The 19,087-nt window shown below is 40.2% G+C and overlaps 1 protein-coding gene across 2 annotated transcripts in view; it reads left to right on the top strand.

Annotated features, from left to right (window-relative positions):
* The first annotated feature begins 3,077 nt into the window (after nt 1-3,077).
* The window catches only part of PPP2R2C (protein phosphatase 2 regulatory subunit Bgamma), a 204,495-nt gene continuing 188,485 nt past the window's right edge, over nt 3,078-19,087 (top strand). For both annotated transcript variants that reach the window (XM_040063879.2, XM_040063881.1), the window contains exons 1-2: nt 3,078-3,228; nt 3,421-3,501. In XM_040063879.2, the coding sequence (XP_039919813.1) occupies nt 3,213-3,228; nt 3,421-3,501 (97 nt within the window). In that variant the 5' untranslated portion in view covers nt 3,078-3,212. The remainder of the gene's footprint in view (nt 3,229-3,420; nt 3,502-19,087) is intronic.

Below are 19,087 nucleotides of genomic sequence, written 5' to 3' on the forward strand. Positions count from 1 at the left end.
CCCGTCCGGAACGAAATGACGAAGGGGACGAGCGGCAGGAACCTCCTCGCCAGCGGGAGAGCTCCGGGGCCCCGGGGGTGACTCCGCCTTAGCCCCGAGCGGCGCCGCGGGGGCCTGAGATCGCCGCAGCGCGGCCCTCGCTGGGAATTCCGGAGATGGTTTTCCGAGAACACTGGGCTGCTCAGGGAGAGGCTGGAATCTGGTTCTTGGACACCTATAAATTTTTTTTCTTGTTTTTAGGAAATTCCTTTGAATTGAGCTCGAGTAGTTTATTTTATGGTATACTAGTTCATTACGGATTATTGTCTGGGAATTGAAGAAGGATTAAATTTTATGTGGTTGACTTTCTGATCCCATTGAAATTGGGTTTTGTCGCTTGTTTTATTGCTGCAAGGAGCAGGTGGACTCTGTGCTGAGAACTGGAAAGATAAATGCTTCTGTCTGCATAAAGTCCAAGTGAAAAGGGAAAAAATCCTACCCCAAATGAAAAAATATTGTCGTATAATATAGCCCAGTCTCCTCAGAAGTTTTTGTAAGCAATTGCATCAGTTTCTGCCTATTAAATCATTGTGATATTGAAAGCAAAACAGATTAAACTATTTTTAAAACTTTGATTCTTTAAAATACATACACTACTACTACACCATGTAGTAGTACATACATGTACTACTACATGTACTACATACAACAACTACTTTCCTTAAGTTTTAGTTTGACTAAATCACATGCTTTTAAAAATATTACAAATCTGAAATGACACAAAATATCATATCAAAGTTCTCGCTCATTTCCAGCAGTGCAAAAGTAAAGGACATCACATGAAGAAGGGTAACTGCTCCCACCTTCGAGTTTGATGTGGATTTAGCATCACTACATCCCAAACCTAGTTAAACCAGTCACCCCTCTGTGACTGAAGGAAACAATCACAAATAGCTTAGTAGTGTCTGTGCAGATTTTCATAGAAGTAAAGGATTAATTCATTCTGGACTAGCTCGCTCTTGGGTGCAAATTAACCCATCTCAATATTCAGGACACCTGTGAAAAAGGACAGCACACCATAAACACAATTTGTATTGATCTCCGCAATTTCAAAAGGGGAAAAAAAAAAAAAAAAAAAAAAAAAAAAAAAAAAAGTGCTGCTTTACGTACCAAACTTGGTGATTTTTTTAACATATGAAGTTTGTAAATTATTGAAGACCAGAATGAAAAAATACCACATGTAAATCAGTAATAATGCGTTGAACACAGTAAAATGGCCACATTCCATAAAATTTAAGTCTAATATGAATATATTCTTCCAGAACAGGATCTTTGTTTGCTAATTCATATTGTTCAGAGTTTTCTGCAAAAGATGCTAACACTGCAATGCTAAGATTAGTTTTATTGTTGAGAATACATTGTCATGAAGAGCAATCAAGGTCTAAAGGTAATTTTTAGGGGAAGTTAGTACCACTATAAGCAGCTGGCTGAAGATTTAGTTTAATACAGCTCTATGATACCTTCCCCCCCCTCAAATCATCAGCAAGAACCTTTTCAGTTCCAAGAATGCTAGTGTACATTCAGCAAACACATGGCTTGGGGATATATATACACACACTGGTGTTTTTACCTCAGAAGGCACTATTATCTTTGTCATTTAAGTGAAGTTCCCAGGAAAGCTTAAGTATCAGTGTTTTGCTTTGTTTCTAAAAGTAAATGGGAACATTTGCTGAATGTTACTCCCGTTATAAACGTATTTCCCTCAGAGACTGTAATTGTTCTCCTTACCCTTTCAAAAAGGCCACAATGCACCACTCTCTTGGATGCAGTGGAGCGGAATGTAAATATTTAAACAGAATACTTTTATTAGGAAAAAGTTAACCACACCGCCCACAGTTTACACACCTGAAGGTATCAGGAGGGTCTCTGCTGCAAGAAGGGGTGAATGTAGGTATGTCAGGTGGAATTTATGCTGAAAACGATTATTTCCTGCCATTTACATAGCGTTTCACGAAGAGCAAAGAGATAGATGGAGAAGCCAGTGTAATTGTGCCATGACAGATTCCTTTATCCTCTTGTTGGCTCCTAATCTCATAGTATGACTTGATTATAGTCTTCCTCTGTTCTTTCTTAAGCTTTTCTCATTTGCCTATACAAACTGTAGCTGCTCTTTTTGACACAAACTGTGCCATACGTGGGCCTCTGACACTGTTGCCTTGATAAGACAGAAGCCGTAGGCAGGATGCTGCCAACTACAAGCTAAGCAGTCACAATTGTCTTAAATTAGGTTTCAAGAAAGTCACCTGGTGAACAGAACAATTAATGTACCTTTATATTTCCCTCCTGACATGTTTTTGGGGTGGAAGTCTCTAAGAATAAAGGCATTTATTAACATAAATAAGAGTCAGTCAGGCTCTACCTGACTGTTTCAGTGTTTTATAATTTGCCATTTCCCTAACCATTTCCCACTGAAGGCAAAGGTCACTGCACGGAGCCCTTTAGACTTACTTGGTAACAGGTTTGCTTTCTTACTAGCCTCTCAGGGATGCTGTCAAGACAGTCTGTGTACCCACAGGGGCTCGTGGACCAGATTAAAACCACCCTCCAGCCTTGCATTGCATATATACCCCGAGAGTTTATGTGGCGTTTGCAGCCTTAATCAGTAAGAGAGCCCGATAAGAGAACGGAGGTGAATGCTATGGGGCGAACGCAGCCGTGTGAGGCGGGAGCCGCACTAGGGCCACTGCAGTGGGTGCCTGGTGTGCGGTGTGCCCCCAGGGATGTGCGTCCGGGCTTCGGGGACAGCCGGGATGCGCTCCCATGCTCGCTAGGCTGCCCGGCACCTGACGGGGAGCTCACACTGAACCGGGACGGGCAGCAGGGAGGGCTCTCCCGGCCGGGGCAAGGCCAGGCTGGGGCACCGCATCCCGCCGAAGCCCCCTCAGCCGGCGCGCCCAGCCCGCCGCGGTGCCGGGGCTCTCTCGCACCTGGCGGGGCCGGCGCTGCCGGGCGCGGCGGGTCCTGGCGAGGCTGCGCCGCCTCCGCCGGGAGCTCCGGGCGGAGCCTTCCCTCCTTCCCGTCCTCCCTCCCCCGACTCCCCGAGCACCCCGAGGCAGCGGCGGCTGCCTGCGCCCGCTCCGCTGGGAGAAGGAGGAGGCGCCCCGAGCCGCGGGCGCTGGGAGCAAAGCAAAGACCAGTTCGGAGCAGTGGGCGCGTTCCGGAGGGCAACACCCATGTCCCACAAACAGGGTATCTGGAAACGCGCCCCTTCCCCCGGCGCTCGCTGTCCTCTCTCGTGCCTCCGTTCCCTTCTCAGCCCCCTGCATCTCTCCTCCCCACTCTCTGTTTCTCCCCTCCGCCGCCGCTTTCCCTCGTCCCTTCCTCAGCCCTGTGCCCCCGCTGGCCCCGTGCCCGCCTGACTGTGCCTTTCCTCCTGCCCAGCCGGCGGCCCCCCGGGCGAGAGCGCGGCTGACTGGTGCCTCTACCAGCTCAATGGAGCAGCCGAGTTCGAGGTCTCTGAAGGTGAGTACAGGAAGCTGAGGGGCCCGTCCCCTCGCCCGCTGGCCCGGCCGGGAGCGTGTGGAGAAACGGGGCTCGCTGGTGGGAGTGACCGCGGCAGCCGCCCCAGCGTGCGCACAGGGGCAGGGGCGGAGGTGGGCTGGCAAAGGGATGTCCGCCGGCGGTTTGCATCTTCCAGGCCTTGCGAAAGTGTCCTGGCTGGTTTTGTTTTGGCTTTTTTTGGGGAAAAGTTTGTTTTGCATGTAGCAGCTTAGATATCATGAGTCCTCTTGGCCTTGGCGTCAGTGGGTGCTGCTGCAAGGTGGGCTGGAAAGTTTTCTGGCCTCTTTTCACTCCTTAACTTCGAGGAAAGAAGTCACCTGGAAAGTTTTATTTATTAATGTTCTGTGATCAGAAGAAGAACGGTCTTTGGGTGTCAGGGCAGGAAAGTCTCTCTGCCGTATTCAAACTCTGTATGGTTTTGAATATGTGGAGTGTTTAAACTTAGGTACGAACCTGTGTTTTCCAGGATGCCAGATGTGTAGTGTGCAGTGCCCATGAGCATCTTCTAGTATCTGTCAATGAGTTAGGTGGAACTAAGACCTCATCTGGATGTTTTTTGGTCTGCTGGGATGATGTATTTCTAAGAAGAGTGTATTTACTCTCTTTAAAGGTTTAAAATGCATTAGAAGTTGAGTTAGACTGAAAAACTTTCCAATACAGAGGAAGGTGGCACACTGTAATAGATTGGTTTCAGATTCAACATTAAGGAAAGCTTTTCAATAGAGAAGCACTGCAAAATAAGAATTAGGAAGATAATGAAATCCCACTCATTTGAGATATTTAATGTTTGTTTCACAAGCATATCTTGAAGAGATAAAGCTACACATCTTGCCTTGGGGCAGGGAGAAAGATTACCTGTTTGGTGTCTCTTCAGCTATTATCTGTGATCCTTTGGGATTTGAAGTTTTGTGTTGTGTCTTGATTTTTGCTGTTTGGAGAAATGATTTAAACCCCCGTGTACTAATAAGAAGCTATAGCTTGATCAAGGTTTTGGACTAAGTTTTTTATTTCCATTTATTCCACGGTGGTTATATTTCAAGGTCTGCTTAATAGTGTGTGTAATTACACACAATTGCATACTAAAGCATTTTTCAAAAGATGTTGTGATTTTTTTGCCTATGTGATTTTTTTTTTTTGGTGAAACTGCATACCAAACCAGATGTGATGACGATAGATGGGGGTGGAAATTATATCCGTGTGAGGGAGTGTAATGAGTGAGTGACAGCATTCCTTAGGCATCATAGAATGCTGAAAATGAGCTTTAGGGTGGCATTTACTTTCATTTAAAGATTTGAATGAGTAAGAATATGCTTCTTAACCTCATTTGTTTGTGTAAATATTAGTGTTTCAGCACTGCTTTGAGATGATAATGTTTTTTCTCAACAGGTGTTTCTTTCCTTTGATATATTGGGTCATCTCTTTTTGCAGGGCATGCTCTTTTAAATTACTTTGCTAACCCTGACTTCAGTTCTATTTCTGCCAATTTTTGGATTCCCGCTTTTATTCCACTACTTAAATAGGAATCTTGCATGTTTTCTCTTTATTCAGCATGGAAATATGGGAAATTCAGGAAACAAGCTGAAGCAATGTAATTTGATCACACAAACTGTAGAATCAGTCATCTGCAGGTAGTAAACCCTGTTTATGTTAATGGTATTGTATATAAATATGACAGGTATTTTCCAGAGTACATGCTGGCTATTAATTCACTTATATCTAGGAGCACATACAGCAATATAATCAGCATACTGTGCAGAAGTGAAAAATAGTTCAAAGGAAAGTCCATGGTGGCAGGTGACTTGACCTCTTTTGCTTGACAGTATTTTTCGATAAAGTCCAAACCTTTTCCTTCGTTGGAGTATGCCTCTAAAATAAATTACAGAGCTAGACAGAATCTTTAGTTTAAAATGGATTGTTCCTATGACTTCCATCACAGACTTTCTTTTCTCTCTTTATCCCAGTTCTTTTTACTTTTCATAAAGGTCATGACTTTTAATTGCAGCTGCATTGATTAGGATCACCTAACTGATGGACAAAATGACTAGTTTATATTAAATAGTATAGTGTGATTTCTGTGTCTAGATGGATATCTGTGTGTATAAACATTTGCATATTAATAAGTTCAGTTAGTCTTCTGGGCATCTCTTGCTGCTTTTGCCATTGAATGCTTGCAGTGACCTTGCGGTACTCTGTCAGTTAGACTTCAGAACTGTGTTCTGCAACATTTCTATCTTAGCCTAGGAAAAAAAAAAATTATTCTTTTTCCAAAAATAGATGTGTTAGATGAAAAACATTCATTTACATAACAGAAAAGCAAAATTGCATATTTCAAATGCAAGGAAAATAGAGCATAGTAAGTGAACTATCACAATCAAAGCCAAGATAATCATGTTTGATTTAGTCTTGCTGCCTTGAAACAAAATCATATTTCAAATATTGCTACTTCTATAATTAACGTCTAAGTGCAAAATATATTTTATTCATGCTAAAGATCTCAAAGCACTTTACTCACAGTAAGTGCAGCCTCACAAGAGCTGTATGAACAGTATTAGTGTGTCCATTTACAGGCTTCAAGAATGAAATATAGAAGTCAAGGATGTGATTTTTTAGAAGCTGAGTGTCAACTATTTAGCAGATAGCAACATGGGACTTCTGAAAAGTCAAATCATTTGCTCTGTTTATAGGATTGCTTAATCTAGAGCCTTTGCTTTAAGTTCCAAATCACATTAACTTCTTGCAAACTGTGTAAGTTAAAGCATGTTTGAAATATTTTAGGCTGTGAGTTCTAAGCTGTCATTATGTTATGAATAATTATATGTTTGATGAAAAGTTTCAGTCGACAATTGTATTTTATTTTTCACTCCTAAAGTTACCTCATCAAAGACTTGAGATTGGTTTTCAGTGTAAATTTTCATCTATTTTGTAACCTTATGCTCTTGAATGATTGAAAGCACTGTTAGCCTTGTGAATTGCAATGTGAACCTTCCTATTACGTACCTTACGCTGCTATAACATTCTCTTTCATTTATGAGTAATATGAAGTGAGATTTATTGAGAAGATGTGTAATCTACTGTTTTGTTGTGAAAGTACAGTTGAACATTTCATGGAACTAGAACTGATTAATATGATGAGTTTAATCACTGTCAGGTTTATCTCCAATAGCTTTTTGTTTACTGTAATTTTCAATCAAAGACAGTAAGTCTGGATTTGGTTCAATACTGTCTTTTCCACTATTTCATCAATTCCATAGAAAGCAATGTGATTACCCAGGCTTACAACTAATGTTCTTGTGAGTCATATGTTCATTAGCAAGGTCTAATTAAATAGGAAGTCTTATCTGTAGATGCTTTCATACCGCAGTCCTTTTGTAGCAGAACCAAATAAGTGATTTTTCCTTAGTATTTTACAAAAAGGCATGGTAGTAGTCCTTTTCTTAGCACTTCACAGTTTGCCAAGATTTCTTTCATCGTCACAGATCATCACCATGAATGGATTTTGCATTTCCATCTTAGTTGGATGGTGTGCTTTACAGAACTGGGCTTCCAGTTGTCCAGTTTGAATATCACAGAATATGCCAAGTTGGAAGGAAGAGACCCACAAGGATCATTGAGTCCAACTCCTGGCCCTGCACAGCAACATCCCCAAGAATCACACCGTGTGCTTGAGAGTGTTGTCCAAACTCTTTTTGAATTCTGTCAGGCTTGGAGCACTGCCCTGGAGAGCCTGTTCAAGTGCCCAACCACCATCTGGATGAGGAACCTTTTTCTAATATGCAACTTAAACCTCCCTTGACACAACTTCAGGCCATTGCCTTGGTTCCTGTTACTGTCAACGCAGGGATCAGTGTCTGCCCCTCCTCTTTCCCTCATGAGGATGTTGTAACTGCACTGAGGTCTCCCCTCAGTCTCCTTTTCCCCAGGCTGAACAGACCGAGTGACCTCACCCACTCCTCACATGGCTTCTCCTCAAGCCCCTTCACCAGCTTCACTGCCCTCCTTTGGATATTTTCTAATAGCTTTATATCTTTCTTACATTGCAGCACCCCAAACTGCCCCCAGCACTGGAGGTGAGCAGAGCAGAGCCGGACAATCCCCTCCCTGGCCTGGCTGGTGATTCTGTGCCTGATGCCCTCCAGGACAGGGCTGGCCCTCCTGGCTGCCAGGGCAGGGCTGATTCATATCCAACTTTCTGTTGACCAGGACCCCCAGGTCCCTTTCCATGGCGCTGCTCTCCAGCATCTCAGTGTGTTCACACATTCAGAATTTCCACACCCCAGGTGCGGAATCCGGCATTTTCCCATGTTCCCTCCATACGGTTGGTGATTGCCCAGCCCTCTCATTTGTTGACTCCCTGCCTTTGAGGGAATCAACAGCTCTTCCCAGTTTTGCATCACCTGCAGACTTGCTCTGTATTGCTTTCAGTCCTGCATCCACATCATCTGTGAAGATACTAAAGAGCACAGGGACAAGGATGGAGCCCTGTGGAACCCCACTTGTGACAGATCCCCAGTCTGATGTCCCCCCATCATGCCCCACCATGAGCCAGTTGCTCAGCCATTCCATGATGTGTTTATCCAGCTGTGTGCTGGATGTTTTGTCCTGCAGAATCCTGTGAGAGACAGTATTGAAAGCTTTCCTGAAATCCAAAAAGAAGCCATCAGCTAGCTTCCCTTGATCAACTAGATGGGCTACTTTATCATAAAAGGAAATCAGTTTGCTAAGCAGGACTTCCCTCTCATGAAACCCTGCTGGCTGTGACTGATCACTGTGAGATGTACTGAGCTGAACTGTGATTTTTCTGCCAACCACAATTCTGGTTTTATTCAAAGGAAATCAAAATGCTCGGAAGGGATTGATAATCCCGTTGCCTCACTCCAGTGCACATTTACAGAATCACAGTATCTCTTAGGTTGGAAAAGACCTCTGAAATTGAGTCCAACCTATGACTATACACCCCCATGTCAAGCAGAACATGGCACTAAGTGCCTCATCCAGTCTTAAACAGCTTAGGACGCTGCCAGCTTGCATACAGTGCTGTAAAGTATGTCACAGGGCTTGTGTGTACCCTGATAGCCCCTCTGATGCCATGTATGTGGATAATACAGTTTTTCCAGTCCTACCTCACGCATCCCTGTTTATACATTCAGCAAGTCCCTGTATTTCATCCATCCTTAATTTTGCACTGATTTATATTTGTATTTGGTTGGTTAACTGATACCAGAGAGCTGCTGCAGCACAGGGAAAGGGCTTCTGTTTGAAGTGGTGTCATCATAATTTACTCCCATTATAATGTTGAATATGCTTGTGTAAGACCAGACCCAGTAAATGACTCATTACAAGAAAACGTGGGTATTTGATTATACTTCTAGTTGTTGCTGCGCAATCTGACATTAAGTTTCAATAAGAAAAGTTCATGATAGGCAAAGAGGAAAGGTTAGAATACATTGAAATTTTATTTATGACAGCTTTACTTCTAGTGATACTTTTTTACAGTGGTCCATTTGTGATATTTTTATATGTGGTTTATACGTTACATGAATTTTGTAATAATCATTAATTCAGATATTTCTGTAGATTATTATAAAAAAACCTGACAATAAAATACTGAAAAGTTCATGTACTTGTTATGAAGAGGAAAAGGTGACTTATTTACATTTTTTATTTGTTGTTTCTTATTTTCGTGTTTTGATTAAGAACTGGTTTGAATTTCTGAAATAAATTAATTTTTAAAGTACATTAAGATGTTTTAATTACAATCATACATAAAATACTTGCCTACATAGTGTTTCCATTGGAACTTAATACGAGTGCTAGAGTGTGTTTTCTTTTAAGAGTCATTAAATGTCATTTGACCATAAAATAAATACTTGCTAATTATTTTATTTTGCAAATGTCTAACTGAAGACATTAGCTCCTTTTCAGTAACCTGAAAAGAGGTATTGCTGTGTGGATTAAGCTTGAAAAACAGGCTAAACTTTTCTTTTTTGCCAGGTTTTCAGATTTTCCTTTTTCAAGGACTTCACATGCTGCTCTAACATTCTGTACTTCTTTAATTCTCTGGATCTTAAATGCCGTAAGTTGCAACCTTCATCATCTCAGTTTCCAGAATGTCGTCTTCAGCCACTTTCCTTTTTGCTTTCTAGTCATAGAGTCACAGACTCATTTAGGTTAAAAACGTTCTCTGTGATCATTGAGTCCAACCTTTGACCAAACATAACCATGTTAGCTAAACCATAGTCCTAAATGCCACATCCAGTCCTTGAATACCAGCAGTGACAGTGATGCCACCACTTCGCTGAGCAGCCCATACCAATGCTTAACCACTCTTTCAGTGAACACATTCTTTTTGATGTCCAGTCTGGACCTCCCCTGGTGTGTCTTGAGGCCATTTCCTCTTGTCCTGTCACTTGTTACCTAGGGGAAGAGACTGACCCCACCTGGCTACAACCTCATTTCAGGTAGTTTTAGAGAGCGGTAAGATCCCTCCTCAGCTTCCTTTTCTCCAGAATAAACATACTCAACTCCCTCAGCCACTCATCCTAAGATTTACTCTCCAGATGCTTCACCAGCTGTGTTGCCCTTCTCTGGACTCATAGGAGCTCAATGTCTTTCTTGCAGTGAGGGGCCCAGAGTGGGAGACAGAACTCAAGGTCTGACCTCGCTGGTACAGGGGTACAACCGGAATGCAGGGGTCAGTCACTGCTCAGGTCCTGCTGGCTAGGGGTTTGGTGATCATCTTCCTTATTTCACCAAGAATCAAAAACTTTTTGTCATTGCAAGGTCACTGTACCCAAGGTGGCCTCTGACCACCAAGTCTGTCACCAACCCTTCTCTGCTTGTAAACAGCAGGTCTGGGGGGGCACTGCTTTCCAGACTGCCCCTTTACATACTCGGACGGATTTTATAATTTCTGTTGGTTTTACTTTTCCTTTGTTTTTTTGTTACTCTTCCCTCCACAAAGGGTACTATGGGTGGCCCCAGTCTACTGACGGTAGTACAGTTTGACAAAGATGTCTCTACTTTGTGTCATTGGAAGTCTGCCATTTGCAGCAGGTGCCTGCATAGCAAATCTTACCTCATTTTCCTCTCTCCCTCTTTCCAGGTCCATAAGGCTTTCCATTTTATATGATCCCTTCAGTTCCATCCAGGTAACTCCTGGCAATTTTGTTTTTATCCATGCTTGAATGATCAAAATCTCATTGGTATTTCAGTTTGCCATATACTTTATGAGGCACTTTATGAGGCAGTATATCTATGTCTTGAAAGATGAAATTCCACTGTTGTGGGCCTGATTATGCAAATATTAAGAAGTCAAACATCATGCTTTTGAGTTGGTACAGAATTTAACAGGGACATCTTTTATGCATTCTCTTCCTCATTAAAAGCTCAATAATTTAATGCAGGTAATGATTTTCAATGATTACACTGATGAAAAAAACAATGACTTAGGCCATAAATTTGCCATTTAGAGTAATTTTTATATTTAAGTCAAACATAGTCATTCAGCTTGAATAGTGATGGACATTTTAGAGAGTATAGAATTGCCTGTGGTTCCAGCTGAGATACAGAAAAATCACCAGGTCTTCACAAAGCCTCCTCTTCAATTATAGGTCAAGTTAGAAAGCCAGGGTTCCTTTATGGAGATGAATTTTATGTAGGGACAGAGAGTACAAATTTTCTGATTTTTCCAATTCCAGTGTAGAAATGTGTGTAGAAATTGCCCAAGCTGTCTTGCAGAGTGTCTGAAGAGCTGATGTACAGAGAATTTTCTTCTACTGCACAAGGATTTTTTTTATGTATGAACTTGTCACAGCTGAAAGAAATTTCAAGATAGATTCTTCTGTTTCAACCCAGAATTGCAACACAGAAGCTTTATTTGTGGAAATATGGATTCAGAAGTCATGCTGCAGGCTACACAGGTTGAATTGTAACATTCTCATTGATCATTTTTTTTTTTCTGTAAAATGCATTTTTTTAGTAAAATGCTGAGAGATTGAAAGCAGAAGTCAATATAGGGTTTTTTCTTTCATGTTTTTATTGTCTGATGAGAAAATTCCAAAAGTATTTCAAGGTATTCAGGTATTTTCAAGTACCTTTCCTTCAAAAGTATGCTACTTGACTATAAACTAATTCAAAATAATGGACAATAGCTCACAAGTCTCTATATGATTACCTAATGGTACGTGACAAAACCCAACAACAGTGAAAAGGTGTTATTTACTCGTCAGATTCTACATCTTGCCATCTCAGCTGAATTGCCAGGGTTTGGTGATCCAGAAGAGGGAGCTGCCACATAAATTTCTAGCAGTTTTGAACTTAGCAAAGTCTCTTAAACCTCAACAATGGATTTTTTATTTTTTTTTTCAGACTGACTCCAGGGGTTTCATGTGATGCTTTCTTGGTCTCTCAGTTCATAGTTTGCTGATTTCTATGGACAGCATTAGAGACTTAGTGCTTTAAGTTCCTTTAGTTTTCAGTATCAGTTTAGTGTATGTTTTTAAATAGTCTGCTTAAATACCATGCTAAAACCTTTGGTTGACATGATGAATGCAGTCACTTTTACTTAATCTGCAGAGTCTTTTAAAATGTAGTTGTTTTTGACTAGCCCACCATGGATTTTTAATAGATGTTTTCTGTAGTATGCAGGAAGAACTTTGTGGTGGCTGGCCTTCCTCAGTGCAACTTTACGTGAGACGGAGGTGGTTTCTGGGTCATTGTAGCACTTTTTCTGTGTAAAGAGTGGCTCTTCTGTCACAGTAAGAACATACAGCTGTTATTTTGAAAATAGCAATATATGTAAAATAGCAAAACTACAGACTACAATGTGCTTCTAATGTGCTTTCTCTCTCTCTCTCTCTTTTTTTTTTTTTTCCCCCTCCCCCCCCCCCTTTGGCACTGCAGAACCATTTATAGTGAGTCTATCTACGATTTGTGGGCAATAAAACTAAAGAACAATGAGGTAGTGGGAGAAGGCATTAAAATACGTACTTGTTAAAACTTGTACTTATGGTCCAGAAGGAGACCAGACTTCCTGAGCATCCTGAGCCTGTTTTCAAGTGCATGATTTAACCTAGGCTCTGATACTGGTTGGTGGAGCCCTAGATTGCTACTTGCTGTAATGATAGATCTCATCAAAGCTATTGTACTTCCAGATTCATTGTTAGTTATTTTGTGTTAAAAACTGATACAATGATGTGACCTTGTTTCGTGAGGTAACTGTAGTACTGAGAAACAAGTGAGACCTTTTTTTAACTACCCAATTCCTTGGGTGTTTTTGTCATTAAAAACTTAAGAGGATACTCAGTGTTAGGAATCTTGTATTTGTTTCTCATGAAGAAGAGTGAATATAGCACTGTGTTGATTATATGTTTGCGAGTGATCACCTTATATATTTTGTGCAGATTTTGAGGTGCTGGAACACATCTAGAGAAGGGCAGTGAAGCTGATGAACGGTCTGGAGCACAAGTCTTGTGCATTCCCTCAGTGTGGCTGAGGGAACAGGAGAAAAGGAGGTTCAGGGTGGACCTTATTGCTTTCTACAACCACCCGAGAGGAGGTTGTAGAGAGGTGGGGATTGGCCTCTTCTGCCAAGTAACAGGACAAGCAAAATGGCCTCAAGTTGCACCAGAGGAGGTGTAGATTGGCTATTAGGAAAAATTTCTTCACTGGAAAGGTGTTCAGGCATTGGGACAGGCTGCAAGGGAAGCGGTGGAGTCACCATCCCTGAAGATGTGTGGAAGATATCTAGATGTGCCACGTCAGGATGTGGTTTAGTAGAGGACTTGGCAGTGCAGTGTTAGTAGTAGGAATGGATGATCTTAAGGTTGCCTTCCAACCTAAATGATCCTGTGATTCGCCTTCTGGAGATAATATAGGATACTAAAAGACCTTGCGGTTCCAGGGAAGGGTGAGAATGGAGCATCTCATTTGTTATTGGTAGTATCCTGCTGGTGATTTACTTCATATTTCCAATTAGTAAATCTATAAGTATGAGTGCTTTCATAGAAGGTACCACTGGATTCCTTTCATACTTCTCTATGATAACTCCATTCATACCTGTGTGTGGCCTTCAGATTATGTATGCAAGCTGCTGTGCTGGACAATTTAGACATCACATTGTGAAGTTGTGCACAATATTCTAATGTCTGAATGTGCCAACATAAAGAACTCTGTGGCTTATATTTAGTTATTTTGTACAATAGTTTTGAAATTTCTATATTTTTAAATGCTCAGAAATCTACACACATACACTTTTTTCTTAAGTCTGTGCGAGGTTCATATAAAAATGAGAAGAAAATCATATGAGATCAGTGTAAATGTGTTTGACTTTTCCTCCAGGAGGCTTCAGAATAAGTACAAAAATAAATACTGGGTTTCTTTATACATAATATTTTGCACATGGCTGTAACAATTGAAATATCTAATATTCAAATATATTTGTATGTTCAAAAAATGGATGGCCTATATGTAAGTTTTTAAGTCTTCCATCAAATACAATTTCTTTTCAGGATGCTTATGTTTCCCAGATGTTTTGGTTATGTTTATTTGCAAGCACATTTTATAGTGGCTCATGTCACAGTGAGCAGAGTTGACAGTTGGGCTGATTGCAGGAATATGCAAAATGTTAACCTCATAAATCTTTCTCCACCTATTGTATTGTGTAATTTTTACAAAATATGCAGAAGTACGGTGCAAGAGACAGTTCCATTATTTTAGTTGGGACCATTTCGGTATTACAGTTAACACTGATGTATTCAACTCACAGACAATTATGTCTAGACACTAGCAGGGGCTGTTGATTTGACATTCTATTCATAGAGAGGGCATGTGTCATTCAAAAGTGAGTTGTAAAACTATTCAGCATGGTTGCATTGTTAATGATGTGCCTTTCCACTTCACACAACTACTATAACTAATTACCATATTTAGTGATCTTGAGATCCTGACATGAAAACAACCCACAATTTCTTTGGGAGATACAAATTATATTAATATTCCTTCTCTTTATATCCAGAATAAACTTCTGTGTTATGACTAGACTCAAAGATGCAAAGTAGAATTGTTATCCTTGCAAGACTTGGTAATTTCTTGTTAAATCTGTCTCACTGAGTAATCTTCATGGTCTTTGAAATTTTTAATACAGACTGGTTTTCCTCAATATGTGGTTTTGTTTGTCATAACTCTTATTTTTGAAATTTCTCTAATAAGTTCTTGTGTTAACATTGTAAACTCTGCTTTGAAATTGATTGTTTATTGTGGAAATAACCCATGCTTCAGATTTCATTTATTTGCAAGAAGCAATAACTTGGTGTCCTTTGTAATGATATATAATAAATTTAAAGTAAGAAGAATTCTTATTTTTCATACACTGCATCTTAAAATTGTGGTTTTTTTTCCCTTGAGATTTTTCAAGTAGGTTTTTTTTTACACATTAATCAAAAATCTTCCTTAAAACATGATGCCTGTGTTCACTGCTGGAAGTAACAACTGTGCATTGAAATTTATTTCAATTCAAGAATATTGCAGTATTAACTTGGTATTTCTGATTCCTAGTCTGCTGATTTTAGAGGCATAATTGCTCAATGATAATTCCAAAAATGAAGGACTTGACTCCCCTTTTCTTGGTGATGTCAAATCATAAAATATATCCATGGGGAAATAGTAAATAGAATATTTTCTGGTGAGAAAATGGACCTCAAAGTTTAGGCTTCTTGATTCTCCTGTGAGACAAATCACCTCTGCTAGAGAACATCTCTAGAAGCAGTAAGAGAAGCATCTCTCTCCCCCCCTGTGCTGAGGTGAGTCTAGAGCAGCTTGTGGCCTATATTACACGTCAAATGTCAGACCTGTGTAGTCACTGCTTGCTTTTGCTGCAAGTTCAGGAGGTACCCAAGCAATGCCCGTGCTGACTGGGGCTGGGCAGTGCTGACTGGGGCAGTACCGACCCCTTCATGCTTGCTAAGATCACTCACTCACTCACAATGTTCCAAAGCATCTGACAGCTCTGTATCGCTCTCTCCCTCTCTCTCTCTATGTCATCAAATGGTTGAAAGAAAGCATGTATCCAAAGCCCATGGTTAAAAAGCTGAACAATGAAAGGAGGATTGCAGAGCCCAAGCTCTTGGTGACATCATCACATATTACTGTTTCTGCCATGTTTGACTCCCTGGTTTTACGTGTCTCTATTTTATTTCTTGTGTATGCAGCGTGGCAGGAATTGGAGCTCTGTACTTCTCCAGACATGCAGCTGTGTGTTTCTTTGGTAAGAATACTTAAGTATGTAACCATTCGCGTTGGCTCCTTCTCGTGGAGAAAACCAGCAAATGCTTACCTATGTAAATGTAACATTTGAGTTCAGATGAGAGCACAAGTCAAGAAATTCAGAGATATAGTTCCCACAGCAACCATAATTCAACCTCGTTGCTGTGAAAGCACAAAAGCTCGCACAAATACCATGCTGAATACTGCATGTATGCAAGTTTATGAGACACAGTTGCTAGGACAGCCATAAATTTAAATTTCTAGAGGTATTTACATTCACATTTTATATCTCTTAGTATTAGAATCAGTGCAGAAATTAAAAAAATGGAAAAGAGGCCATTTGGATTAGTGTATCTTTTTGCTTTCTTGTCATGTACAATTGATTATATTACAATCTGTCTTTCTGTTGACTTTTATTTTAAAGGGAGTAATATTAAATGTGAAATATAATCTGATCTGCTTCCTTATCTAACTCTATTTTTCTCTTTGTTTACTCCTATTACTAAATGTGCAGCTAATGGGCTCTACTTGTTTGCCTACCAAGGATAAATAGATCAGATATTTATCTGCATGTAGCCATGCATCTTGTTATTCGACTTCATCTGTCACTTAAGGTTCCATTATAAAATATCCCAAAGCATAGGGAATATATTTCTTTTCAATACCTCATAGGATATTTTTGGTTTCTTTGTTTGCCAGCTGAATCTGCTGATTTGGTCATCTTAGACATGTTTAGTTTTTATCACGGTTGGCAAAGAGGTGGAAGTGTCCTTGTTTTGAATTTATATTTTTATTTAGAAAAATGTAAATATTTCAATTATAGTACTTAATGAGCACAGCAAAAGTTTGTAAATAATACCTACAAGATTTCCAGAAGTTGATTGGCTGAAATATCTGTATGAACTTTCTTAGCCTTTCAGATAATGGCCAGTGGAGAGAGAGACCATGATGTCTTAAGATTGGTATATTAAGTCTCATTCCCATGGGTGATTATTGTATCTGTAGGCTGCATTGAGTATTCATGATTATTTTAAAAAAACCTTCCCTTTGACTGTGATATATGCTAATACCTCATAATTTATTTGGAAAAAAAAATGACAACATAACTGTATCACACCAATCATTTAAAATAAAAGAAAAAAAGGGAAATGACACAGGATAAGGAAGGTTAGTGATAAGAGTTTCTCTCCAGTAAACTACAAAAAAATTAATTTAGACTTCATCTAGTTTCTACCAGGCTGATTTTTCTCATCCCTCCATCACATCTTAGCCTGCTATATGAGCCTTTTTATGGACAGTCTGTGCAGAGCTGAAAGACTGATTGGATGTGAAAATGTTCTCCTTGGGAAATCTTTGGATCCTGCCCTTCCCAGATTGTTAGGCAGTCTGCTCTAGGAAACCTGTTTTGACAGTGCCTGTTATCTCTGCTCAGCAGAGTCCTGTAGGGACCATCACTGCCTACCTCAAAGTCAGGGTTAGGGGAATTCACTCTGCAGCCCACCGCCTTCCCAAAGCTTTATTGTTCCATTTCATTGTGTTCAAAAGCTGGTTAGGAACTGCACACATATTATTGTACATCTGTCTAAAATGAAGTTGTTAGTGTATATGAAATGCATGTTTTCTTGTATAAGAATTTGTAACCTGAAATTGGAACTCCATCTGAAAGGTAAAACATTCACAGTGTCTCAACAGCTTCTTACTAGGCAAACACATGAAGATTAATTAAATTCTGGCTGCCATCTGATTAAGAATTGGTCTAGTCTTTCCACAGTGACTTCACAGTGTCTGAATTCTGTGAAATGAGAAAGGGGACTGGGAATTGAGAATCATGGCAATTCTTCAAGGAGCAGGCAGTGTCCTGGTGTTTGAGTGGAGTCCTGGATAAAACTTGATTAATAAGGGTCTGTGTCCTGATGGTGAAACAAGAAGGTGTGAATACTTTGGATGTAGGTTTTGGGTAAAGAACTGTGTTGTGGTCATTAGCTTCCATCAACACCCTTACAACATTTCTTTTATCCAGAGTATATAGCTAATATTTTGGGGCTTCCCTGAAGAATGAAGAGTTACAAGGACGGTTTTGTTTTCTTCTTTCTGTCCTCTTACATGTAGTAGTTGTGGTTGTAGTGTTTGAAGTGAAATAAATAATGGTAAACTTAAGTGGAAACTAAGAACTGCATAGGGATGATTTGAGATAACTGGAAAACAGCAAAATGTTCCACTTGAAATTGATCTATTTGTAGTAAATAGCAATACATAAAAATACAGGGTCTAGAAAACACTAAGCTTACATTTGTGCTCATTACAAGCTGATCAATAACTGTTGCCGGCTGACTTGATGTAGTTATTTTATATAATTAATCACCACTGTCTGGACAGGCCCAGGGAAGAGAAGTGTAAAGTCAATACTTCCAGGGATTGCTGGTAATCCTGACGAGCTCATTTTGTTTGGAGGTGATGGGGGTCCTGTGGGACAAAATGCCTGTGTGGGAAACTGCTTTCTGTGTAGTGGCAAAAGTGCCTGGTGTTGGGAACAAGGTCATAGTTTCAACACTTACTGCCATCAGAGGAGAATGTTGGTGTAACTCTGCTTTTGCATGTGTTTTTCCTCCAGCAGCTTCCTCGGTGTGCATGTGTCCCCAGAGACACAGATTTCCTAATGAAACATAGGACTTTGATGAAAGTGGATAGCCACGTCACCTTGCAGTTCTCAGCGGAGAAGAGAATTTCCTTGGTGGAGTTAAAGCCATCTGCAGGCATCATAAGCTGTTAGGTATGAGATAGGATTTGATGTTAAATATGCTAGTCACTCTTAGTAGAGGGAGGGTTGGTATGTAGAATATACAGTCTCATATGTTAAAGATTTTTGTCCTAGCTCCTCATTTGAAAATAGGTATTTTTGTCAACTACAATGAGATGGAAAGAGATCATTTTTTAAATCTTTCAGTTTAATTTTTATAGAATTTTCAGTGTTTTACATTTATCTGCAAACATTTCTTTTGACATCCTGTCAAAATTACCCAAAAGATGTTTGAATTGTATTTAACTCTGATTGAAGTTGACTGTTCCCTGTTACTGAAGGTAATACAGTTCCTTTTGCAGGATTGTATTTCCAGTTTCCGACTTTGACCAGCTCCTAACCTATTTTTTTTCCTGGGTTGGCTACAGGCTGATTTTTCACAGAAAAATCTAGTTAAGACTTCCAACTTAGCTTTTACCCTAAGCCTTCCAAGAAAATTCCTGGTATCCTTTTGCCCATTAAAAAAATAAAGAATTCTATCAGCCTTTC

The sequence above is a fragment of the Hirundo rustica genome, chromosome 5 (assembly GCF_015227805.2).
Source record: "Hirundo rustica isolate bHirRus1 chromosome 5, bHirRus1.pri.v3, whole genome shotgun sequence".
Classification (NCBI taxonomy): Eukaryota; Metazoa; Chordata; class Aves; order Passeriformes; family Hirundinidae; genus Hirundo; species Hirundo rustica.